Source organism: Octopus bimaculoides, chromosome 22 (genome assembly GCF_046866305.1).
Source record: "Octopus bimaculoides isolate indiv1 chromosome 22, ASM4686630v1, whole genome shotgun sequence".
Taxonomy (NCBI): domain Eukaryota; kingdom Metazoa; phylum Mollusca; class Cephalopoda; order Octopoda; family Octopodidae; genus Octopus; species Octopus bimaculoides.
Window position 1 is genome coordinate 22,586,338 of NC_142949.1, and position 27,247 is coordinate 22,613,584.

A 27,247-nucleotide genomic window follows, 5' to 3' on the forward strand; every position below is an offset into this window, starting at 1 on the left:
ATTTTTGCCAGCTGAGTGGACTGGAGCAAAGTAAAATAATGTCTTGCTCAAGGACACAATGTATTGTTGGGAATTGAACTCATGACCTTATGATTGTAAGCCGAATACCTTAACCACTAAGCCATGTGCCTTCACTCTGTTAAAGGTAATACTTATTCACATTGTTTTCAATTAATCATGATATTATTTCATAGTGTCAAAATTTTGATGATGTGGTGACTCACTTTTAGAATAACATTGTAGAGTAAGTGTGAGGGATGAGATCTGACCAGTTTGAGCATAAAGCAGGTAAAATATTCTGGCTAGGTATGGCCAGGGTTAAAATTTTCAGTCTACCTGAAACCTTGGTCAGTAAAACTTGCCCAAGGTACTGCATCATGATACGCCTAACCTGGGATCACATGATTGCGAAATGAACGTCTTGTCTACACTGTCATGTCAACTGCTTTAATTTTTAAAGCAAAACACAGAGTAGTTACTCCAATGATATCTGCATAAAAATCAATCGTCAAATTATTGATTACAATGAATGTAGTCATCATCATCATCATCATCGTTTAACGTCCGCTTTCCATGCTAGCATGGGTTGGACGATTTGACTGAGGACTGGTGAAACCGGATGGCAACACCAGGCTCCAGTCTGATTTGGCAGAGTTTCTACAGCTGGATGCCCTTCCTAACGCCAACCACTCAGAGAGTGTAGTGGGTGCTTTTACGTGTCACCCGCACGAAAACGGCCACGCTCGAAATGGTGTCTTTTATGTGCCACCCGCACAAGCCAGTCCAGGGGCACTGGCAACGATCTCGCTCGAAAATCCTACAGGAGCCAGTCAGGCGGTACTGGCAACGGCCACGCTCAAAATGGTGCATCTCATGTGCCACCCGCACAAGAACCAGTCCAGGGGCACTGGCAACGATCTTACTTGGCTTGCCGGGTCTTCTCACGCACAGCCCATTTCCAAAGGTCTCGGTCCGTAGTCATCGCCTCGGTGAGGCCCAATGTACGAAGGTCTTGCCTCACCACCTCAGCCCAGGTCTTCCTGGGCCTACCTCTTCCACGGGTTCCCTCAACTGTTAGGGTGTGGCACTTTTTCACGCAGCTATCCTCCTCCATTCTCACCACATGTCCATACCAGCGCAATCGTCTCTCTTGCACGCCACAACTGATGCTTCTAATGTTCAGCTTTTCTCTCAAGATACTTACACTCTGACGGGTATTCACATTGACATTACACATCCAACGGAGCATACTGGCTTCATTCCTTGCGAGCTTACGTATGTCCTCAGCAGTTACAGCCCATGTTTCACTGCCATGTAGCATGGTTGTTCGTACGCATGCGTCATACAGTCTGCCTTTTACTCTGAGTGAGAGTCCCTTTGTCGCCAGCAGGGGTAAGAGCTCTCTAAACTTTGCCCAGGCTATTCTTATTCTAGCAGCTACACTTTCAGCGCACCCACCCCCACTACTAACTTGGTCGCCCAGATAGCGGAAGCTATCGACTACCTCTAGTTTTTCACCCTGGAATGAGATAGAAGTTGTTTCCTGTTTGTTTGCAGTCTTTATTGCACCTGAACATCTGCCACAAACAAAAACTAACTTGCTAGTTAACCTGCCTTTGATGTTGCTGCACCTCTTATGTGTCCATAGCTTGCACCGGGTACATCTTATAGAGTTACTACCTACTCCTTTTCTACATACTGAGCAGGGCCATCTACCTGAAGGGGTTTGTGTTTTATCTACCTTCCTACTTATTAGGATTTTGGTTTTAGCTAGGTTGACTCTAAGGCCCTTCAATTCTAGACCTTGCTTCCACACCTGAAACTTCTCCTCTAGTTCTGATAGTGACTCCGCAATTAGGGCAAGGTCATCAGCATAGAGGAGCTCCCAGGGGCAACCTGTCTTGAACTCCTCTGTGATTGCCTGGAGGACTATGGTAAATAATAAGGGGCTGAGGACGGAACCTTGGTGGACCCCTACCTCTACCCGGAATTCATTGCTGTACTCATTTCCAACCCTCACCTTACTGGCAGCATCTCTGTACATGGCTCGCACAGCTCTCACTAACCATTCTTCTATCCCAAGTTTCCTCATTGACCACCAGATAAGGGATCGGGGGACCCTGTCAAAGGCTTTCTCCATGTCAACGAAAGCCAGGTACAGAGGTTTATCCTTAGCTAGGTATTTCTCTTGCAACTGTCTCACTAGAAATAAGGCATCAGTAGTGCTTTTACCTGGCACGAACCCAAACTGCATCTCATCTAAATTGATTCGCTCCCTAATTAGTTGGGCTATGACCCTCTCTGTAACTTTCATAACCTGATCTAACAGCTTGATGCCTCTGTAATTATTTGTATCTAAAGCGTCCCCTTTACCTTTGTAGCAGTTGACTATGATGCTGCTACACCAGTCATAGGGTATGACTCCTTCGTGTATCACCTGGTTCGTAATACGGGTGACTAGGCTATAGCCAACACTGCCGGATATTTTGAGCATCTCTGCAGTGATTCCTGATGGGCCGGGGGCTTTCCCGGTCTTCATACTCTTAATTGCTTTATCTACCCTGGTACTATCAACTCGGATAGCTGGTCCCTCTATTGGGTCGACATAAGGCAGGCTCTCTTTCTCCCATTCATTCTCTTTATTAAGCAATCTATCGTAGTGGCATCTCCAGACCTCTTTCTTTGCATCCTCATTTAATGCAAGCGTACCATCATCCATGCGAACACATTTCTCTCCTACAACATCACTATTCTCTCTCCTACACTGTCTTGCAACACGAAATACCTCGAGTCTTTGGTCCTCACGGCGCAGAACATTGGCAAATCTTTCCTTATCTGCTTCCCCTCTGGCTAAATAAACCTGTCGCCTAGCCTCCCTTCTGGCACATTGGTACAATTCCCTGCTACCACCGTTCTTCCAGTCCTTCCAAGCCTGTTTCTTTTGTCTAATAGCCCTGTCTACCTCCTTGTTCCACCACCACGTTACTCTGGGTTGGGAGGGGACCTTACACCACCCACAAATCTGGTCGGTGGCTTTCAACAGGTTGTCCCGCAGAAATCTCCAATTGTCTTCCACGTTGTATGATGCTATATCCCCTTCTATTTCGTTAAATGCTTCAAGTAACTTGTCTCTAAGTCTCTGTCCGTTTGCAGGGTCTTTAAGCTTCCACACCCTTCTTCTCCAAGCCTGTCTAATTCTGGGCACCCATTTTGCCTTGATCCCAAAGTCGCTAACTACTAATCTATGTTGTGGGGTACATTCTTCGCCAGGGTAGGTTTTGGCATTTATAAGCCGCCCTCTTTCCCTATTTCTGGCGAGGATGTAGTCGATTTGGCTAGAGTGTCTGCCGGAGCGGTAGGTGACTAGGTGACTGGCAGGTTTCCTGAAGTTGGTATTGCAGACCATAAGATTGGTTGCATCACAGAACTCCAGCAGTCTGGTTCCCTCCTCGTTGCGGGAACCGAAGCCATAGCCTCCATGTATGCCATGGAAGCCCCCAGCACGACGTCCGACATGACCGTTGAAGTCTCCAGCCACAAAGAGAAGGTCCCTGTCACTCGTCGACGAGGTAGTTTGCAAGAGGGTGTCATAGAATTGGTCTTTCAGACCATCTGGTAGCCCAGGTTGAGGTGCATAGGCTGAGATGACAGTAGCTAATCTATGATGAAGCACTAGTCTGATCTTAAGTACTCTGTCACTTACTCTAACGACCTCGATTACCTTATCCACCCATTTCTCCGCTAGAAGTATTCCTACGCCCCCGACCCCGTCAGTGTTCCCTGCCCAGAAAATCTTGTACCTGTGTTCTTTGCCTGTGAGGAACCTTGCAGAACCTCCTCTCCATCTTACTTCCTGGATGCAGCACATATCTACGCATCTCCGTTCAAGCATCTCAACAATTTCACCAGATCTACCTTTCAGCGTGCCGACGTTGAGAGTGCCAATCCTAACAGTATGGGTGTTGGGGGTGTGGGCCTGTAGCCTGGGAAGGGGAAAAGCAGTGTCGTGTACCTGAAAAGAAAACTTGCAATTGGAAGAATTCATAAGCAAAACAGTACCTACAACCTGCAAACATTTCTCAACCTTAATGCGCTACCCAAAGGTAGGGGAGAGGATGGCCAAGGCCACTAGATGGGTTCCGGGAGACAGCCGAGGTTGACAGGATGACAGAGGAATGAACTTCCGGTGGAGGGGGCGGGATGACAGAGGAATGAACTTCCGGTGGAGGGGGTGGGATGACAGAGAAATGAACTTCCGGTGGAGGGGGTGGGATGACAGAGGAATGAACTTCCGGTGGAGGGGGTGGGATGACAGAGGAATGAACTTCCGGTGGAGGGGGTGGGATGACAGAGGAATGAACTTCCGGTGGAGGGGGTGGGAGGGCGGGTTACCGCCAGCGAGTAGATAGGGCTCTTAATTGTAGATTTTAAATATTTGAGAGACAACAATGCATAAATCGTAATTTTTAAAGGAGCAATGAATTCTGGGTGATTAGAAAATGAATAAGCATGAATTTAAGACAACAACTGAATTCAATTGAATTTCATGGAGAGAAACAAGATAAATAATAGGGGGCAACTAAAGCGCGAAGGTATTATGAGATGTTTGAGGCCGTAAATAAATAAAAAATCTCTATCTTATCTGCATCTTGGAGATTTCGTCGTAGTATGTCAGCGAGATAATTTAGAATGGGTTTCTCATTTATATATAGCCAGAACCTGAAGACCTTAAGGAAAAACTACGAAAGAGAGAGAGAGGATGGAGGGGTAGACAGAGGCATGGTGGGAGAAAAGATCATCATCATCATCATCATATATATATAGAAAGAGAGAGAGAGAGAGAGAGAGGGGGGACCAGTCAAGCAGCACATCACGCTGTAATTCTTGGGCTGAGAAATCAACACTTAAAAGCCATAATTTTAAGGAGCGATAAGAATTTTTGAATAAAGGAAAATGGGTAGTGGTGGGTAGGTACCGCCAGCGAGTAGATAGGGCTCTTAATTGTAGATTTTAAATATTTGAGAGACAACAATGCATAAATCGTAATTTTTAAAAGAGCAATGAATTCTGGGTGATTAGAATATAACGTAGCATGAATTTAGGAAGCTTAGAAAATGAATAAGCATGAATTTAAGACAACAACTGAATTCAATTGAATTTCATGGAGAGAAACAAGATAAATAATAGGGGGCAACTAAAGCGCGAAGGTATTATGAGATGTTTGAGGCCGTAAATAAATAAAAAATCTCTATCTTATCTGCATCTTGGAGATTTCGTCGTAGTATGTCAGCGAGATAATTTAGAATGGGTTTCTCATTTATATATAGCCAGAACCTGAAGACCTTAAGGAAAAACTACGAAAGAGAGATAGAGGATGGAGGGGTAGACAGAGGCATGGCGGGAGAAAAGATCATCATCATCATCATCATATATATATAGAAAGAGAGAGAGAGAGAGAGAGGGGGGACCAGTCAAGCAGCACATCACGCTGTAATTCTTGGGCTGAGAAATCAACACTTAAAAGCCATAATTTTAAGGAGCGATAAGAATTTTTGAATAAAGGAAAATGGGTAGTGGTGGGTAGGTACCGCCAGCGAGTAGATAGGGCTCTTAATTGTAGATTTTAAATATTTGAGAGACAACAATGCATGAAGGTCATCAAGCTAATGTTTTTTCCTCACTGTAATTATGCTCAGCCTATTTTAATTGCCTTTTTAAAGCTAAACATCATCATCATCATCATCGTCGTTTAACGTCCGCTTTCCATGCTAGCATGGGTTGGACGATTTGACTGAGGACTGGTGGACCAGGAGGCGACACCAGGCTCCAATCTGATCTGGCAGAGTTTCTACAGCTGGATGCCCTTCCTAACGCCAACCACTCCGAGAGTGTAGTGGGTGCTTTTATGTGTCACCGGCACGAGGGCCAGTCAGGTGGTAATGGCGACGGCCACGCTCAAAATGGTGTATTTTACGTGCCACCTGCACAGGAGCCGGTCCAGCGGCACTGGCAACGATCTCGCTCACGTATATTGATGATGATGCATGGCCCAGTGATTAGAGTGTTGAGTTTTTGATTAATATATCATGGGTTCAGTTTCTGGACCAGGTGGCATGTTGTGTCCTTGAGAAAAGCATTTCATTTCCCATTGTTGAAAATTACTACTAGCGATAGCTGGAGATTAACACAGTGACAGATTGGTGACCTGTTCAGGTACAAAAGGGAATCTTGTACTTTCAGTCTAAACTCCTTGAACATTCAAATAAATTCTGGCCTCACTTGAGCCTGTAGGCTTGAGGCAGACTTTTAAAACTCCACTTTATTGTTGTACAGCTATATAACTACTACACTAAATACAGTAAAGCACTGTTGCTATATTTAGAAAGCCAAGCAACCATATAGAGATGATGGTAACAAACGTTTTTTTTTTTTCACTGAAAATTTTCATTAGGCTGGAACTGTATGGTTGCATGTATATATGCATATATGTATGTTTGTGTGTGTGTACATACACACAGATGGGTGAATGTATGGTTGAATGTATTGCAGTCATATAGTTCCAAGATTGACATCCACAGCGCAGTGCCTTGAGCAAATATCCTCTGCCATAATTTGAAGTTGACCCAAACCTTATAAGATAGAAATGGCATGGAAGCTTAATCAGGGTGATTATACCTGGTCATAGATGATAGATTTAATTGATAACCTAGTTTAACACCACCACCTGACTCTTGGGTATCTTTAGTAGAGTATGCTCTGTTTCAAGTATCAACGTTCAGTTTAACTTTCTTCTTTCATCCCACCAAAGGCCCAGGGATGTTGTTCTTCTTTTCCTCTCCTAATTACTGACCAATTAACTCCTACCTCTAGCCTGTAGACTTTCTGTAGCTATTCCCTCTATACCTTTCTACTACAATTACAATGGCATCTGCTTGTTGGAACTAGGTCATAGTGTATCACCTCCATCAAAACCCACCTGGCGCACTCCATCATTCATACTGCACCCATCCTTCCTTCCCAACCTTAACCACTATATATTCAATCCTTCCTTTCCTGAGTGTGAAGCCCCTGGAATTCCTTCTTCTCCCATGTTTTTCCTTATGGTCATCAGTTTAGATTTACATATGTGTAAGGTGAACAGTAACTGCACATATCCAGCAAAATGATCTCTCATTTTCTTATAACAAAATATTGTTTCAGATTCCAGTGTTTCAAGGTTGTAAGCATCCATTAATGCAAACAGTCCAGCATGCCCAATATTATCATGGCAAAGATGGTTTTGGAGATGTTGCAGACAGTGAAGCACCGGGTTTGGATCACCTTCAGAAGGAACATGCTGTAAATGCTTTAATTCATCTTGTGAACCAAAACCCAGGTAAATTGATGTTGTTGTCATTGTCATTGCCATCATCATCATCATCATCATCATCATCATCATCATCCTCATCATCATCATCATCATCCTCATCCTCATCATCATCATCGTCGTCATCATCGTCATAGTCATCATTGATGTCATCATCGTCACTGCTACCATCACCACCATCATTGTTAACATCAACATCATCACCACCATCAACCCAATTCTTTAGAAAATGACATTTGCTCAAGATGATGTGCAGTGAGATTGAACCTGAGACCTTGTCGTTGTGAAGCGAAATTCTTAACTTTTCAGCCGTACTGCATCTATTGAGATTTAAATAACATTTTAATTAAAGATCAACTCTTTTGATGACACTTTTCATGGTTTATCAAAAACAATTACTGTAAAACCCATGTAATTTACACACTTTATTTTTGCAAACTTGATTAAATCAATCCTAGTACTCAAATTGGCACTTATTTTATTGATGGAAGGCAAAGTTGACCTCGAACTCAGAACCTGAAGATGATGAAATGCCGCTAAGAATTTTGCCTGACTTGGTAACAATTCTGTGCCAGTTCATTGCTTTACACTGAAGTTCGTTATCAATAAGCAGGTAGTGATAGCTAAGGTTCCAAAGTTCACTGATAACAAGAAAACATCTTTTTGATGTTATCGTTTTTCTTTATAGTTCAAAATCCAGTGGGGGAAGTTGATTATATCAACCCCATCACTTGACTTACTCTTTTTTTTTTCTATTTACTTGTTTCAGTCATTTGACTGCGGCCATGCTGGAGCACCGCCTTTAGTCGAGCAAATCGACCCCAGGACTTATTCTTTGGAAGCCTAGTACTTCTTCTATCGGTCTCTTTTGTTGTCAAGCGATGTTGGGGGAACAAACACAGACACACAAACATATACACACACATACATATACATATATATATATATATATATATATATGACGGGCTTCTTTCAGTTTCTGTCTACCAAATCCACTCACAAGGCTTTGGTCGGCCCGAGGCTATAGTAGAAGACACTTGCCCAAGGTGCCATGCAGTGGGACTGAACCCAGAATCATGTGGTTGGTAAGCAAGCTACTTACCACACAGCCACTCCTGCGCCTACATATTTTATCGACCTTGAAAGGATGAAAGGCAAAGATGAAATATGGTGTCCCTACAAGTCATCAATATTTATGTAACAGCTTCCAGGAATGCGTTTAATATGTAAAACTGGAATATCCAATTACATTACACTGCTATATTTAAGTGGCTATTGTGTATGATTGAAGGTTTGGATGAGTGCTGATGAAGGAACAGAAACTTCTGAAATATGTCATATATTCCTATTACCTATTTTTCGCCTTCAGTCTTGTTGTTGTTTACATCAGGCATCTTGGATATATGAAATGTAACAAAATTAGTGCGGGCTATAATTTCTATAGATAATCTGTAGAGATAATCTTAACAAGAGATGTGATAGCACTGCTAACACTCTAGAACATAGTATTCATCATCATCATCGTTGTTTAACGTCCGCTTTCCATGCTAGCATGGGTTGGACGATTTGACTGAGGACTGGTGAAACCAGATAGCTACACCAGGCTCCAATCTGATTTGGCAGAGTTTCTACAGCTGGATGCCCTTCCTAACGCCAACCACTCAGAGAGTGTAGTGGGTGCTTTTACGTGCCACGAAGGCCAGTCAGGCGGTACTGGCAACGGCCATGCTCAAAATGGTGTATTTTATGTGCCACCCGCACAAGAGCCAGTCCAGGGGCACTGGCAACGATCTCGCTCGAAAGTCCTTACACATGCCGCGGGCACAAGTGCCAGAAAGGCGACGCTGGGCACAGGTGGCATCACGATGACTTATAAAAACGTTTGATATACTTTGTAGAGTATTATGGTTGCACAACAAAATGCTGTGTCCCTACAAGTCACTGATATTTACAAACCAGCTTCCAGGAATGTGTTTAATACATGAATTGGTATACACAATAGCATTACACCACTATATTTAGTGGCTATTAAATCAATGAGTTTGTGGATGGTTAATGGGTTGGATGTTGTTGGCACTCCGTCGCTTACGACTTCGAGGGTTCCAGTTGATCCGATCAACGGAACAGCCTGCTCGCGAAATTCACGTGCAAGTGGCTGAGCACTCCACAGACACGTGTACCCTTAACATAGTTCTCGGGGGATATTCAGCATGACACAGTGTGACAAGGCTGACCCTTTGAATTACAGGCACAACAGAAACAGGAAGTAAGAGTGAGAGAAAGTTGTGGTGAAAGAGTACAGCAGGGTTCACCACCATCCCCTGCCGGAGCCTCGTGGAGCTTTAGGTGTTTTTGCTCAATAAACACTCACAACGCCCAGTCTGGGAATCGAAACCACAATCCTATGACTGTGAGTCCGCTACCCTAACCACTGGGCCATTGCACCTCCACTATGGGTTGGATAGGTGCTGATGAAGAGGCAAAAACTCCTGAAATATGTCATATACCCATTACCTGTTTTTCATTTTTGATCTCATTGTGTACATCAGGTGCCAGAGATATATATGAAGCATTGTAACAAAATTAGTGCTGGCTATAATTTCTACAGAAAATTTGTAGAGATAACCTTAACAACATGTAAAGAGTTTCCTATTAGAAACACTTCAGACAGGGAATATTCCTGTTTTATTATAAATTAGCTCTGCAAATAGTTTTTCCATAATTCTCAATCTTAATATGTATCTTGACTCACATACAGCACCAACTATGGATACATATTGATTGTAATATTGGAATACGCTTCAAGAGGAAACAGCTGGGATTTACCCTTACTTATATAATATTAATTACACATAAATACATATATATGTGTGTGTATGGATGTATGAATATATGTGTATGTGTATACACGCACATTTCACTTTCGCTTGTCCCAACAGGTCTTCGCAAGCAGAGTTTAGTGTCCAATGGAGGAGACATTGGCATGGGGGCCAGTCGTTAAATTTAGTTCGATTCCGATTTCACTTGCCTCAAAACATGGGACAGAGTACTGAAGGTTAATCTCAGGATGCTGAACCTTACAGAAGAGATAACAGTGGATTTAGATAATTGGTTATTTACTGTGCTCGAGGAGACCCAAGCATCATAGCAAAGGTGATAACCTAAAACTACTTAGGTACGCTTGTACATGCAGTAACTCTGCCCACCCCTCTGTTCTCTCTGTCCCATCAAGCATTTCTTCCAATACTTCTCCCCTAATGCTTATCACTCCTTTATCTATAGCATTACTTGGCTGCTGAGAACAGAATTGGCACATACAACATACCCTCCCTTCTGGTCACCTCCACTCCCACCACCCCTGGAAACATTTCCATATCTCATTATCATCTCAGCCCATACTATTCCCACCAGTCACCTGCTTTTGTGCCTTTAACCCAATCTCTTTTCATTGGTGAAAGAAATGTGGCTTAGTGGTTAGGGCATTCGGCTCACAATCGTAAGTTCATAAGTTCTTTGAGCAAGACATTTTATTTCTTGTTGCTCCAGTCCACTCAGCTGGCAAAAAAGAGTAGTACTTGTATTTCAAAGGGTCAGTCCTGTCACACACTATGTCATGCTGAATCTCCCTGAGAACTACATTAAGGGTACGTGTGTCTGTGGAGTGCTCAGCCACTTGCACACTAATTTCACAAGCAGACTGTTCCATTGGTTAGATCAACTGGAACCCTCATTGTTGTTGTAACCAACAGAATGCCAGTGCCAGTTCTTTTCTTTGCTCTATCCCAATCTTAACACTTTTCTTATCTATCACCTTACACCTCTCCTTCCTGGTATTTCCCTCAACCACACCTCCACTCTTGTTCATCACTCACTACACTCATCTCCACCCACAACTCCTCTCAACTCATCTCCCGTAACCCACTGTCCATATTTTCTCTTATGGTCACCTTGTAGCTGGAGAGTTTGCTTTGGCACTCCATCACTACTTTCCTTTATCTCCTCTACTATTCCCATCTCCCTCCCTATATAATAGAGGTTAGCCATCTATCTCCTTTATAGCAAGACGCCTGTGCCTGTCCCTTAATCTTACTTTTGCCTTTCAACATTCAGTATGAAACCACTTTCCCCTTTCAAATACTCCCCATTTAGCAGTGTGAGCTTTTTCCCTTTTCCTCTCCTTGTTCTTCTTCTGTCTTGCAAGTTACTTGATAGCTTCACACACACAAAAAGCACCCAGCACACTCTGTAAAGTGGTTGGTGTTAGGAAGGGCATCAAACTGTAAAAACTGTCAAAGCTGACATTGAAGCTCATTGTAGCCTTGTGACTCACCAGATCCACTCAAATTGCCCAATTCATGTCAGCATGGAAAGTAGATGTTAAATGATGATGATTATCTGTATATGTACATGTGTGTGCTCCTTTACTCTGGAACATTAAAGAAGTTCACTGCAAAATTTCTCTGTATTCACTTAACATTTCTTGTACTTCTACTCAATGTGTAAAACACACACACACACAAAGCCTGTCGGAAGAAAATTTTTCCCAAACAGGATTCCGCAGCACTGATTGCCTTCTACATTCTAGCAGAAATATATTAAAAAACTAAAATGTACACATCTTAAATATGTGACCGCTGCTGTTTCATGTGTTTGTACTAAAATATAAAGATTTTGCATTTTTTTACTTTTCAGGGGAGTTACATCTTGTTTGCTTAGCTCCTCTTACTAATATAGCCACTGCAATTACCTTAGATCCAGATTTTGGTTCAAAACTCAAGAGTTGCTATATGATGGGTGGAAATTATAAAGGTAATCTTACATTTGTTTTCAATCTTACTTTGATATTTTTCTTTTCTTTTTTTATTTACCTTATTTTAATCCACCTTAATTCTGTATTTTATATTCATTTTGTTATCTTTGATCTTTTACTTGTTTCAGTCATTAAACTGTGGCCATACTGGAACACCACCTTGAAGAATTTTTAGTTGAATGAATCAACCCCAGGATGTATTTTTTTAAAGTCTGGTACTTATTCTGTTGATTCTCAAGCAGTAGTGGGGAACAGTTTCCGTCTACCAAATCTACTCACAAGGCTTTAGACGGCTTGAGGTTATAGTAGATGACACTTGTTCAAGGTGCCATGCAGTGGGAATGAACTTGAAACCATGTGGTTAGGAAGCAAGCTTCTTACCACACTGTCACACCTGTGCCTAAACATTATGTTCATTTTTTTCTGCCTCAAAAAAACACTGATAAAACATGCATATGATTAAAAGTGTCTTGTGACCATCACTTCTGTTTCCCAGACACTGGGCACCCAAGACCAATTTGTCCCTTTCAAAACAATAAGGTCTGATTTGAAAACAAGTTGGCTGCTATTTCTAGAAAGCTGATTCCCTCAATTGGCCTGTGACATGTAGGGATTTCTTCATTTGATTGTGACATGTTGGTATTTTAAGTAGGGTGAAGTATATGCATCAATTTCATTACAGGAATATTAGAAAAACCATGTTATGACATCAGTTGGAGTTAAGTGTAGAGTTCATACTCAGAAATGTTGAATCATGGATCAGTTTTTATGTCACAACACTGCATCCTTCAAATACATCTTGCTTCCTGAAATTCACTAACACAATTCCTGATGTGCATCCTTTCCTCTTTATGCTCCTTTTACTGTTCACTATATGTGTCTTATCCTGTGTACTATGCATGCAATTTTGGCTGTCATAGCTGTCTTTCTTGACTTAGACATTTCTTTCTGTCCCTTCTTTTACTCCTTTCCGGATGAGTTGTGCATCTGAGCACTGTATAACATATGCCCATTATTGCTATTATTATAATTATGTATTAAGACAACACCTTTCACAACTGCATACACAAAAACTTCTTTGTGCTTGAGTACTTTGTAATTATATTCACATAATTATTTCAACGATATCTAAATATCCAAATATGGGAAAACCTTCCCACTCAAGATCATCATCATCGTCGTTTAACGTCCGCTTTCCATGCTAGCATGGGTTGGACGATTTGACTGAGGACTGGTGAAACCAGATGGCTACACCAGGCTCCAATCTGATTTGGCAGAGTTTCTACAGCTGGATGCCCTTCCTAAGCCAACCACTCCGAGAGTGTAGTGGGTACTTTTTACGTGCCACCGGCATGAAGGCCAGTCAGGCGGTACTGGCAATGGCCACACTCAAAATGGTGTATTTTATGTGCCACCCGCACAAGAGCCAGTCCAGGGGCACTGGCAACGATCTCGCTCGATATATTGTGAAAATGGATGTTGAATAACCAAACCATTTTGCAGGCTATAAATCTAAAATGACAACTCTACAAAGTGACTAAAAGCTATGAAGTGACTTAAACAGATTTTTTTTTTCTGTCATATATATTCCAGGAGTTGGCAACGTATCAAGAAGTGCTGAATTCAACTTTTACAATGACCCAGAAGCAGCAAGCATTGTTCTTAAGAAACTTTCTTGTCCAATAACACTGATAACATGGGAACTATGCGAAGATTTAAAGCAACCTACAGTAAGTATCAGAAATTCAGGAATCAAATAATGGGAACAGATCTGTTGGTGTGGTTATCAATTAGCTTCGATTCTACTGCAGGGTGTCTCAGGTAAAAATCTTCCACCACAGACTTCAGATGACCAATACTTTGTCCTTGTGAGTAGACCATGAGTGAATTTCTCAACCATGCAGCCAGGCTAGATTCCCCTTTTCATTCCTAAAGGATCCAACTTAGACCGTTTCTATGAAGTCAATACCTCTACTGCCCTTAGACACACTTATAAAAAAAAAATTTAAAAAAAAATCATTTCAGCATATGCAAGGTCTGATGAGCAAGTATCCAGACTGTTGCCATGGTAATGAAGCTAAAGCATGCAGAGTGAAGCCGCTTGGCAAAGATTGACCTTGAACCCTGCTGCTGTGCATGCACAGTAAGTTTTGATGTTCTCACTCACTTCTGCTGTTTACAGCAGTGCTTGGAAGGAAGGTGTGTAGCATGTGATCGTCACATTGACCACGACAGAGAAAGTTGACATGGCAATACCTGCTCAGAGGTCTACACAAAGTTGCAGAAAGTGTATGAGTTGCACACAAGTGTACAAATGGTTCAGACGTTTCCAAGATGGCTGAAAAAAATATTGATATTGATGAATGCTCTGGGAGACCTGCAATCAGCAGAAAGCAGAAAAACATTGCAGATGTGTGTCGCTGTGAGGGGATATCGTCGAATCACGATCCTTGAGTTATCAGAGGATGTGCAGATTATTTACAGTTCATTTCAGTTCATTATCGATGAAAATTTGAGTATGAGACATGTGTCTGCCAAGTTTGTGCCGCAACTACTTTCAGCTGACCAAAAAGACACTTGGGTTTCACTTGCACAAGATCTCCTCTATTCTGCTGAGAACAATGAAAACTTTTTGAAAACTTGGCGTTTTTGCATAGGCCTCTGAGCAGGTATTGCCACGCTTTTGGCAAAATTTGATGCAGACTCTCTGCTTAACTTTCACATGCTACACACCTTCCTTCCAAGCACTGCTGTAAACAATGGAAGTGAGCTAGAATGTTAAAACTTAGTGCTCATGCACAGCAGAGTTCAAAGTCAGTCTGTACCAAGCGGCTTCACTCTGTGTGCTTTAGCTTTGTTACTATGGCAACAGTCCGGATACTTATTGATCAGACCATGTATGGAATAATCTCCTTATGTCTGTTGATAGCTGTCAAGACACTATATCCTTCAAAGATTCCATGCTTCCCAAAATTCACTAACACTACACCTGACATAACTATGTACCCTTTCCTTTTTATGGCTGTTTTGCTATTTGCTTTTCTGTCTCATGTTTTATCCTGTGTGCTTTCCATGTATTTCTCACTTTCATTGTTTTTCTTTCTTTGACTTATGACTGCTTTCTCTCCCTTCTTTTACCCTTTTTTACAACCACTTTATACAAAAATCTCATTTCTATTATCATATTTGAATTTTTTTTTATAGTCTTTTTTTAAAAAGCTGCTATCACATCCTGGCAAGAAAACTGCCCTTATGCAAAAAGTCTTCAAAAGTGCAATGAAACTGGTGGAGACACGCCAACGCTATGCAGTAATGTGTGATGAACTAGCTATAGCAGCTATCATGAATGATCAGTGTGTGTTAGACAGTGTGGAACTTTATGCAGAAGTAGAACTGAATGGATCTATAACCAGAGGTCAAATGGTACCAGATTGGAGAAACATAACAGACAAGCCAAGTAATGTTCGGATTGTGACAAAAATGGATATGAACATTGTAGAAGACATCTTGAAGAAATGTTATGATTTTTAAACCACAGACATTATATGTGCATGCATAACCTTCTGATGTCACGTGACAGTTGTAAACAACAATATTGTTATACAAATGGTCTCTTTCATTTCCAGTTTTCTGGGAAAACATGAATCTCATTGTACTGATGCAAGCATGGAAGAGTGAACTTTATAATGATGATGATGTTGATACATTGAAACAAGTGTGTGTGTGTGTGTGAAGGTGGTTGTGTATGAATAAAATGGAAAATGTTAAAAGATTTGGTCAAAAATTTTATTTAATTTTTATTTTAAAATATATTGGAGAATTTATATTGGTGGCCAAGGGCTCTTAAAAGCTCAGTCCTCCTCATCTGTATCTAGGGTAGGTAGGTAATGTAAAATGGTAAAATTCACTTCCAAAAGTAGCATTGGAAGCATTGTCAAATTGAGTATTTTGCAAAATTTTGAAGAAACCAGAGTTTAATCTCTTCTTGCGTATTTAATTTACAGAGGAACGAGAATACATAGAATACTGGAATGGATTATATGGTATAATGTATGAGAAGTTAGAATATCATATTCTATGAAGAAGAAGTAGAATGTGTGTAAGATATGAAAATTATTACAAAGATAGAGTATAAGAGGAGAAAGTAAATAAAAAATTAGGAGGTACTTCTACAAATCCTTATACATAGACAAAATATTTAATGGAAATGTAATTATAACTGCTTTTCTAAGCATCGAAGTACTTTGAAAGAAAATGCTATGTAGCTCTGGTTTCATGCTATTTAGCAGATGAGAGATAAATTTCCCTCTATTCTACTGCAGGGCATCTTGAGCAAAAGCCTTCCACCATAGACTTCAGTTGACCGATACTTTGTCCTTATGAGTGGACTTTAATAGATGGAAATTATCAAGAAGGTTGTTATGAAGTGAATTTTTCAACCATGCAGATTCCTCTTTTCATTCCTACAGGATCCAGCTTACATTCTTGACCATTTCTAGGAAGTCAATACCTTTACTACCCTTGGGCACAGTTATCTATATCTATAAAAGAGAGTTTGTATGTGTGTGCCAATTTTGACATTTCTCATATAGAAAATGTGACGTCATCCTCATTGTATAAAATATTTACGAGAGTTGAGTTATGGAAAAGATTATAATTTTAAAATTTTGTAATGGAAATATGTCAATGAACATAAAGTTTAGTTGGTAGCAGAAATAGTACTGAATCTTTTGATAACTTCCTTTGGCACACACACAGAGTTAAAGTTCTGTATGAATTATGTTATTTTTTGCTGTGCGCTAAATTACTGCTCAAATTCTATGGAAATAACTATTTCCTATTCTGTCATTCCTGTTTGTGATGAGCATATTCCAAAACCTGATTTTCCATTTAAACTTACAAGGAAATTATCTCAGAAATCCTGTCATTTACCTGTTGTTTCTAGCATGTCAAAAACAAACAAATTATATTTGCCACATTCGTAATCTGTGTATTTTACCACGTGCATAAAAAACAAAATTCGAAAAACAGTTAAAAATTAGGAAATTTCGATGGGGAGGGGGGAAATTATAATTTTGAAAACATGATTTCTGGGCAAAATCATATTAACCCCTTTTTACTCCATGAAACAGTACATAGTTTGTGATCCTTCTTAAGAACATAAATCACTTTCATGCAAATTGTACCCCCCCCCCACCTCTTAACTTTTGGACAAACAATAACTTGCATTACGCCATTAATCCACTCCACTATATATCAACTAACAGAATGCATTATGCTTATCAAGACAGAACGTAGCCAAATCATTCACAGTTTACCGCTTCTTCTCATAATAACAGTATACAACTTGACATATGAATTTTTCCACATCTTTTCATTCGTTACTAAAAAAATCAAATTATACAATGCACAACTTCCAATTGCTATGTCTTCCATCTTGTATGTTCCTTAATCGTTCACTCTTTTCAGCCATGCCACCAAAACGAAGACATTCTCATTTATCTCTACAAACAAGGGCCGCAAAAAAAACTGCCTCTATTTGTGCTCAAGAAAACTCACTTCAGCAATGCCCAAATATATAATATTTCAAAACAATCGCTGACAGCAGAAATTCTGCTCTAAATTACACTTATTGACTGGGATGAACGCACAATGGCACACAGTGGTGCACTAGAAGCCCTAGATAAGTCACTAAGGAATATTAGAAACAATACTGCCATTATGGGGGGAGGGGGCGCTTAACTGTTGTCCTCGCAGGGGATTTCTGTCATATTACCAGTCATACCACGGGATACGTGAGCTGATGACATCTATGTATGTCTGAAGTTTTCACCTCTGTGGAGGTTTGTTTGTCAGCTTTCATTAAGCAGCAATATGCAAGCTCGCCTCTACAACCCCTTAGCTGAGGAATTCTTTCATCAACTTCTATAAATTTAAAATGGTGCCTTACCATTGAATAACACCCTGCAACAGCATGTACTGCAATATGGACATGTGGTGTCTAGATTGGCCGAGCTTAAAGAAAAGGTATTTCTCACATTGCAAGACAACTTCAAAAACATAGCATGGTTCACAGAGAGAGCTATTTTAACACCTTGGAATGAAAGCATTGATAAAATAATCCATGAACTCCTCCACGTTCTACCTGGAGATGCTTCAACATTTGTTTCCATTGATACTACCATCAATGAACATGCTACTGTTGAGTATCCAGTTGAATTTCTCAACCCTCTACAACCCACAGGACTGCCACTGCATTAGCTGCTCCTAAAGAAAGGTGCACCTATCATGCTCTTGAGGAATTTCGACCCACCACAACTATGCAATGGTACAAGATTGACTGTAACTACAAAGACAAGTCATGTCCTACAAGCAACCATTATTGCTGGCTGTCATCGAGAAGAGATCACATATATTCCATGCATGCCCCTCATTCCCTCAAATGTGCCATTTCAATTCAAACGCCTCCAGTTCCCAGTGTAATTATGCTTTGCTATCACGATCAACAAAACCCAGGGTCAAACTTTAAAAATTATGGGTCTCAATTTACAAATACCCTGCTTTTCTCATGGACAACTATATGTCACATGCTCTCAAGTTAGCAGTGCAGATGACTTGTATATTTATTCTATCAATACTTGGCTTATGCAAAACATAGTTTACCCAAAAGCATTTCACTTAACACATGTTGAAGTGTGCAGTCTGCCCAAGCATTAGAGATGATGCTTTTCACAATGAAGCAGCTTTCTTTCCATGTACCTTACTTTCTGCAATGTGGATACCTATACATCCTCATACGTCATCCAATTTTTTAAACCTGTAAGTCTAGGTCATTTTGAGGGCAACATAAGGATTTCATTCTAATCTAAGCTGTCATTCTACATGTTTTTGGTGTCAACAATTTCAGCATTGTTCATCACAAAATGACCGAAAAACAAGTTTATAAAGAAGAGTTGATTGTTTCACACTCCTTGTGTGCTGATTCTGCCCATAAGAAACAAATTATACAATGTGGCTGTAATCATAACATCCAGGCAACACAGTGATGCACTGCTAGTATATAGAAAAAAGTTGAAAATCATTTCAGTATTTATGACTTATGAAGAAATTTCTATACACTCACAATTAAAAAAAAAACAAAAACAGACTCCTTATGTCAGTTGTTTGCTGTCAGGACACTACACAGCCTTCCAAGATTTCATGCTTCCCAAAATTCACCAACACTACTCCTGACATACCTGTATACCCTTCCCTTTTTTGGCTCTTTTACTGTTTATTTTTCAGTCTTTTTGTGTTGTATATTGTGTACAAAGTATATATTTGTTACTTTCATTGCTGTCTTTCTTTGACTTATGGCTGCTTTCTGTCCTCTCTTTTACCCTTTCCTGACCACTTGTAGTGCACTTCATGCAAGAAGCTCATTTCTGTTATCTCTTTTGAATTTTTTTTTTCAGTCTTTTCTTGAGAATCTGCTATCACATCCTGGCAAGAAAACTGCCTTTATACAAACAATCTTCAAAAGTACAATGAATCGGATAAAGGAACACAAAAGATATATAATGTGTGATGAATTCGCTGTGGCTGCTATCATTAATGATCAGTGTGTGTTAGACAGTGTGGAACTTTATGCAGAAGTAGAACTGAATGGATCTATAACCAGAGGTCAAATGGTACCAGATTGGAGAAACATAACAGGCAAGTCAAGTAATGTTCGGATTGTGACAAAAATGGATATGAACATTGTAGAAGACATCTTGAAGAAATGTTATGATTTTTAAATCACAGACATATGCGTGTGTACCCTTTTCCTGATGACACATGACTGTTGTAAACAACATTGTCATACAAGTGGTCTCTTTCATATCCAGTCTTCTGTGAAAACATGTCTGATCATGGAGGAATTATTACCTTGCTTGGAAACAGGTGAGAGTTAACCATTTGAAAGTCATCCAGCCATAGAAACTTTGTCTCAATGAATCCCATTGAATTCATAGAAGCATGGAGAAGCAGACATTATAATGATGATGATACATTGAAACTTGTGTGTGTGTTTGTGTGGGAATTAAATTGGAAAATGTTAACATATTTGGTCTGAAATTTTATTTAATTTTTAATTTAAAATATATTGGAGAATTTATATTGGTGGCCAAGGGCTCTTAAAAGCCCAGTTCTCCTTATTTGTATTTAGGGTAGGTAGGTAATGTAAAATGGTAAAATTCACTTCCAAAAGTAGCATTGGAAGCATTGTCAAATTAAGTATTTTGCAAGATTTTGAAGAAACCAGGGTTTTATCTCTTCCTGTGGATTTAATTTCTAGAAGAATGAATTCTGTCAATTTGATATTCTCTAGTTACACAGCATGAAGGTCTCCAGAAACTAGGTGATGACATTCAATCTAGCAATGATTAAGTCCACCAACAAATGATTACTTTTGATTTATGCTCAAAGATATTCCAGCCATGGCTGTCCCATTTTTAATTCAGGCACAATTTTTGTTGGGCTGCATTGTTTAATGTGTTGTTCTTGTTTTGTAAATTGTAAGATGTGATGAGATGGGAGATCTGACAGCTACTTCTAGCAGCTCATGCAACCACACTGCAACACTGGAGTTCTCATCTCTGAATGTAGAAGAAATTGGTGAAACAAGTAAAGGATTAGATGAATCATTCAAGAAAAAGCGGGCCAATTCTAATGGTTTTTCATTTTGAGAGAAAATCTAAAATGGAAACCCACAGATTACAGAAGCACTGTGTTCCTGAAAATCTTGTCATAATGTGGAATTCCATAATGCAAAACATATTCTTTTACTTATGTCATCTTCATGAACTTCCATATATACCAGAAAATAGGTTTCATTTTATGGAACAACGCAATAAGGCAAGATTTGTCTGGTTCCATAATGCAACTGAAACCTGTACATCATTTCAACAGCTAAGTTGAAGCACACAGAATAATGTCCTCGCCTTTAGGATACTGCTAGATCAAACACCAGTCTAGGATATCTATCAGATTTTCTTGATAACTGTGAACACAATTTGTTAAATTAATGTAGCTTACTGCATCATTTTATACTTTTTTAGACTCTGACTTGTAATATACTATTTAATTTTTAAAATAACGAAAAGTTTAGTGAGATAACATTGTAGTTATTAATCTCTTTTGAACATAACATGAAATTTTGCAGGAGGATTTTAATTTTGATCACTTCAAAACATGAAGTTAGCCATAATTTTACTTCATGGTGCACCAGAGATAAAATATATATAATTACTGGTGTACTTTGTATACAAAGTACCCCCCCACCCCACCAAAAAAAAAAAAAAAAGAAAAAAAAAAGAAGAAGAAACTGATATTTTAGAGTTGAAAATTTAGTAAATAAGTCTATCACTGACAGCTAATGAAATACTTGGTAGTATATACGCTTTTGTACACATACAGAGAGGGAGTAAGATAACCATGGTACTATTTACAGTGTCCTTACCAATGAAAAAGTGCTAAGTTAGTGAGAGGATTTTTATAGTAGATGGTCTTCATCAAAATTTGAACCTGTATGTTTAAGTTTTAAAGGCAATATATCTGACAAACAGCATTACTGTATTTGGTAACATCGACTGAATTACTGTTGGTAAATATTAATACCTTATATGGTAATTGTCATCATCTTTTAACATCAGTCTTCTGTGCTGGCATGGTTTCTAATGGCTGGATGTCCAAATGCAATGTTAGTGTTCAGATATAGTGTTGATTGTTATGTGGTGCATCCTTTTGGATGTGCCTGTAGATGTACCTAGACATATGTCAATTGGTAACTAGACCTTTACCCAACAACTAGGTTATGTGTTCCAGCTAACAGTTGATTATATATCAGTACTTGACTAGTACTTTATTAGCCCAGAATAGGTGAAAAATAATTGTCTTCTAATGATTCTACTAATATAGAATCCACTGCCATAGACTCCAGACTTTCATCCTGTCATTCTCATGTTTCAGGTGGCCATGATCCCCGCATATTGTTAATCGACAGGAAATTGAATAGTATACAAGAAATATTAGCAAGACAAGGAAATGGTTAAATAGAATCATTACTAAACATTTGCTTCCTAAACATGTTCAAATCTTATTCCTCAGATCCAACAGCCTTCTGAAACTTCCTTTTCACTTTTGGTTTTACCTTTTTTCTTTAGTATGGGTACACTCTCTGAGTGGTTGGCGTCAGGAAGGGCATCCAGCTGTAGAAATTCTGCCAAATTTAGATTGGAGCCTGATGTTGCCATCCGGTTTCACCAGTCCTCAGTCAAATCGTCCAACCCATGCTAGCATGGAAAGCGGACGTTAAACGATGATGATGATGATGGGTATGACGTTGTCACTTGACCTGCTAGAAATGGCAGCCAAACTCCTTCAAATTGCACTTTATCATCTTAAAATGTGACAGAAATTTGTGGATCTAGGATATAGGCCTAGATACATTATATTGTTAACAAAGGTGGGATGATGATAGGACTGCGGAATCAAGGATGTTCCAGGGCTAAATAACAATTTAAACAAAACCTTTTCTTCTCTAACTTCATTCATCTCAATTTTATATCATAGGGATGGAATACACTAAGAAATAAAAACGTCACAAGCACGGCTTTTTCTATTCCAACCAGAGCCTATGTGAGAAAAAAGAGGCCTGTAAAAGCCCATAAGTACTTCAGGGAGCACCTTTCTCCAAAATACTCTTGCACAGCACCCTAAAATTATGAGGTGACCCTTCCTCTTTCAGAAATTGAAAATATCCTTGTTGCACCTGGCACCAACAATAAATGGTAAAGAAAAAACAAAGAAAAAAAAATTGCACAAAGAAAAAAAAACACCCAAAGTTGGCTGAAAGACAAAATAGAAAGTGAAAAAAAAACAACAAAAAAAACTTTTTTTTCTAAAATATAATTTTATAAAATTCAAAATATAAATTTTATCAATCAATACTAATTTTTTTTTTAATCTCTTAACAGAAAATATTCACTTAATTGTGAACCATGCTCACAAAATGTACATATTTCTGCACATAAAAACCCATTCACTATGCATACATCATTTTGCCAACAACCATAATAACAAGCAAAGCATGTTTATTGTTATTATTATAACGATAATGAAAATAAACACTTAAATAACAACAGCAGTATCATATTAGACAACTATTTCATTTACACTGAATTTGGTCTTTCAACAGATACAATTTCATCAAATTGTAAATTTATTGTAAACAATAACAATATAGGCACAAAGCCAGAAATGAGGTGGGACAGGGTACTTGCTTATTTAACCAACTCCAGTTTTTGATTGGAGCTTTACTTTATCAACCCTTAAGAAAGAACAGTGGTTCTCAACAAGAGTTCATATAAGATTTTGGGGTGGGGCCCATGCTAGCAAAATCGTAAATTGGGGATCCACTGAAAAGTTTTGAGTTAAATGTATGTATTGCAAGAAACAGCTACATTTCTTTTCTCTAACGTTTTACCTTGTTCAACCTATACAAGTGAATATGTGAATAACAAAATAAGAATTTTGAAAAAGTATCTATAAAATTAGTTAATAAACATTGAATGGCAATGGGGTTCCACCAGAATAAAATAGTAAACAAAAGGGCCCATAGGTAAAAAAATGGTTGAGAACTATAACCTTAGAAGGATGAAAGGCAAAGTTGACCTTGGTGGGATTTGAATCCAGAACAAAAAAAAATCATGACTAAATAATAGTAATAAAAATAATAATTGTTTCTAATCTAGGCCCAAAGCTAGTAATTTTGAGGAGAGGCTAGTTGATTACCTCAACTCCAGTATTTGGTTGATACTTTATTTTCATCAACCCTGGAAGAATGAAAGGCAAAGCTAACCATAGCAGGATTTGAACTTGGAACATAAAGACCCACAACTCAATATTTTAAGACATTTAAAATAAAATCCTGTGCTCTAATGCTTCTGTCAATGCACCATTTTTTAATAATTTCCAATAATAGGTGCAGGCATGGCTGTGTGATAAGAAGCTTGCTTACATGGTTCCGGGTTCAGTCCTACTGTGTGGCACCTTGGGCAAGTGTATTCTACTATAGCCTCAGGCTGACCAAGGCCTTGTGAGTAGATTTGGTAGACGGAAACTGAAAGAAGCTCATCATAAATTTATACATACACATACACAAATATATATGTTTGTGTTTGTCCCTCACCACTGCTTTGCAACTAATGTTAGTGTTTATGACCTTGTAACTTAGCAGTTCAGCAAAAGAACCAGGCTTAGAAAATAATAAGTCCTGGGGTCAATTCACTCAACTAAAAATTCCTCAAGGCTGTGCCGCAGCATAAATGCAGTCTAATGACTGAAATGAAACAAGTAAAAGATAGGTACAAGGCCCAAAATTTCAGGGATACAGGGGTTAGTTGATAAAATTGACCTGTAACTGACCGGTACTTTTATTTTATCGACTCCACCCTCCCTCCCCAGAAAGACAAATCTGATCTCAATGGGATTTGAACTGGGAATGTAAAATCCTGAAGGCATTTGATCTGGTGCTTTAACAATTTTGTTACTACCACCTTCAGAATAATTGTTTCTGAATTGTGATTTTTTTTTGGGGGGGGGGATATGGTTTTGTTGATTCAACACCCAATACTTGCCTGGTACTTTATTTTTACCAGTCCCCAGTGTGATGAAAGGGAAAGTTAACCTCTAAGGGATCTGAACTCTGAATATGAAGTGTTGGAACAAACACTGCAATATATATGTTCTGACACTGTGACACTAATGATTCTGCTATTCCAACACCTTCATAATAATAAAAACAACAATAACCCAACAAATTCTGTCCTAGTCACAGTCATATACTAAATATATATATAAAAAAAAACAACACATTTTGAACAATTTGTCCACCTTTACTCCAGCAATCATCCACACACTTTCTATTTACCAACAAAAATTAGCCAACAAATAAATTGTAATTTCTCTAACTTTACTTTGATTGTTAGCGAATATTTTGATCTGTTATCAATCAATCAATCACTCTTGGCTATCTTTAGAGAATTCTGAGTGGGCCTGTTTGCTGTGATCATGTTTCCTTTAGCTTTGATAACACCTCGGCACTTAACAACAACAGAATAACACACAGCCCATTCCATTGACCAGTTCTCAGAATCCATCTGGGTGGTATAGCTTCGGATGATTTCTTGAAGTGTTGCATCAGGAAACATGGCTTCCAGAGAGAAATGAAGAGAAAAAAGAAAAGGTAGAAAAATACTGACAAATTTACAAGTTAACTTAAATACATATTCTTCTTTTTGTAGACTTTGTTGACATGCACAGTGACAGACAGACACACAAACAGCAGCAGCCACCACAACTATCACTACCAAAATCATCATTTTTTTAATGTCCATCTTCCATGCTAACATGGGTTAGACAGTTTGTTAGGATCTGATGGATTTGAGGATTACATCATGCTCCAGTGTCTGCTTGTTGTTGAAACAAATGAAAACCATGGAATAAATATAATGTCACACAGCATTCTTCACATTTGTTTATACTCTGCAATAAGCAAACAATAGATTTTCTGTTAATTTGAAACCTAAGTTTCCACAGGAGAAAATTTTCCATCATACACTTCAAGCTGCTGATCCTGTGAATGCTACCTGAGGTAAGAGCCTAGATTATCTAATTCCTCCTTGGTTATATGTGTATGTGTGTATGCCAGCAAAGAATTGCCAATAAATCAGCTTGTTCATAAAGAATGAGTTTATAGTATGAGCTATGTCCCATTACAGAGTGGTAGTGACGGTAGTTTCTTCAAGAAACTAGATGAGTTGGCTACAGCAGCTGGAGTCAGGGATAAATCCAAATTGTGAGGGCTGAATATGGCTGTGAGAACTCCAGAAGTTCCAGAGTGTTTCTCTGACATAGGACTCCATCAGTCTGGCGATGCAGCTAGTAAGACTGACTGGATGATAGTCGACAGGTGAGGTGTGATCACCCTTTTTGAATATGAGAATGATGCTGGCAATTTTCCACTGCTCTGAAGGCAGAATTGAAAAAAGAATGAAAGCTGGTGTAAATGAAAGAACCCACCACGTTTGAGAAACAGATAAGTAATGCCATCAAAACCAGGAGAGGCATAATTGCGTTTATTCCTGAGGTGGTGTCACAGTTGTAGGTGCAAATTTTACAAATGTTACAGAGGTGGTGAAGATGCTACATTTGGATTATCAACAGTAAAAATGCCAGCATAGTAGTCAGCAATAAGTTCTGTGCATTCTTTGGGATCATCAGTAATCCGACTTGTGTGGGGATTGCAAAGAGGGTCAACTGGAAAATGAGGTCTCTGCTTCGAAAGTACAATATTTCCAGAACACTTTGTTGTCAGGGTTGGTTGCTATATCGTCCAACCCATGCTAGCATGGAAAGCGGACGTTAAACGATGATGATGATGATGATGTTGTTCAAATTCAAGCACTGTCTTTTTTTTTTTTGTTACTTGCTTGAGATGGTTAGATGACCTATTGTGTCTTCTGCTATTCTCCTCTGTTCTATGTTGTCTGTATTCTTGTTCAGCATCACGATGCTCTTTCTTGCCAAGTTGGTCAGCTGAAGTCTTCTAAATTGCACTTCTGAGATTTTTAAAATCACTTAACTAAACTATCTGAAGGTAGGTGTCCCAGCATAGCTGCAGCCCAAAGGTTGTAACAAGTACAAGAATATAATAAAAGAAAAGCAAGATGAATACCTTTAGGGTCATTGTGGGTAAGTAACTGTATGTCTGTAGCCTTGGCATATTCAATCAACTCAGGAGGCATGGTACAGCAGCTTGCTAAGTTCACTTGGTTTATACAGGGTTTTACCTGCCAGAAGTGAAATGGAAAAGAAACCCAAGTGAATAATACACACACACAAACACAAAAAGTATACACATACTTTCACACATACCTACATACACATAAATTCACTGGCATGCATATTTACACACACACACACATGGGCATACACATTTACACAGGTTTATAGAAACACACACTGGCTTACATATATTTACACATACA

General features: G+C 39.1%; 2 protein-coding genes across 10 annotated transcripts in view; one reads left to right on the forward strand and one right to left on the reverse strand.

The window, feature by feature from the left end:
- The window catches only part of LOC106872257 (nucleoside hydrolase), a 39,937-nt gene extending 19,676 nt beyond the window's left edge, over positions 1-20,261 (forward strand). For 4 of the 9 annotated variants that reach the window (XM_014919211.3, XM_089339812.1, XM_014919204.3 and 1 more), the window contains exons 3-6: positions 7,201-7,375; positions 12,059-12,175; positions 13,770-13,906; positions 15,381-15,948. In XM_014919211.3, the coding sequence (XP_014774697.2) occupies positions 7,201-7,375; positions 12,059-12,175; positions 13,770-13,906; positions 15,381-15,707 (756 nt within the window). In that variant the 3' untranslated portion in view covers positions 15,708-15,948. Of the gene's footprint in view, positions 1-7,200; positions 7,376-12,058; positions 12,176-13,769; positions 13,907-15,380; positions 15,949-19,630 lie in introns of those variants that run through there. The other 5 variants (XM_089339813.1, XM_089339815.1, XM_014919190.3 and 2 more) reach the window with 3 other exon arrangements.
- A 3,012-nt stretch (positions 20,262-23,273) lies between these two features.
- LOC106872290 (glutamate--cysteine ligase regulatory subunit) overlaps positions 23,274-27,247 on the reverse strand; it is a 29,956-nt gene continuing 25,982 nt past the window's right edge. The window contains exons 6-7 of the mRNA XM_014919223.3: positions 26,935-27,049; positions 23,274-25,410 (exon numbers count right to left, since the gene is read on the reverse strand). Coding sequence (XP_014774709.1) covers positions 25,214-25,410; positions 26,935-27,049 — 312 coding nt within the window. The 3' untranslated portion in view covers positions 23,274-25,213. The remainder of the gene's footprint in view (positions 25,411-26,934; positions 27,050-27,247) is intronic.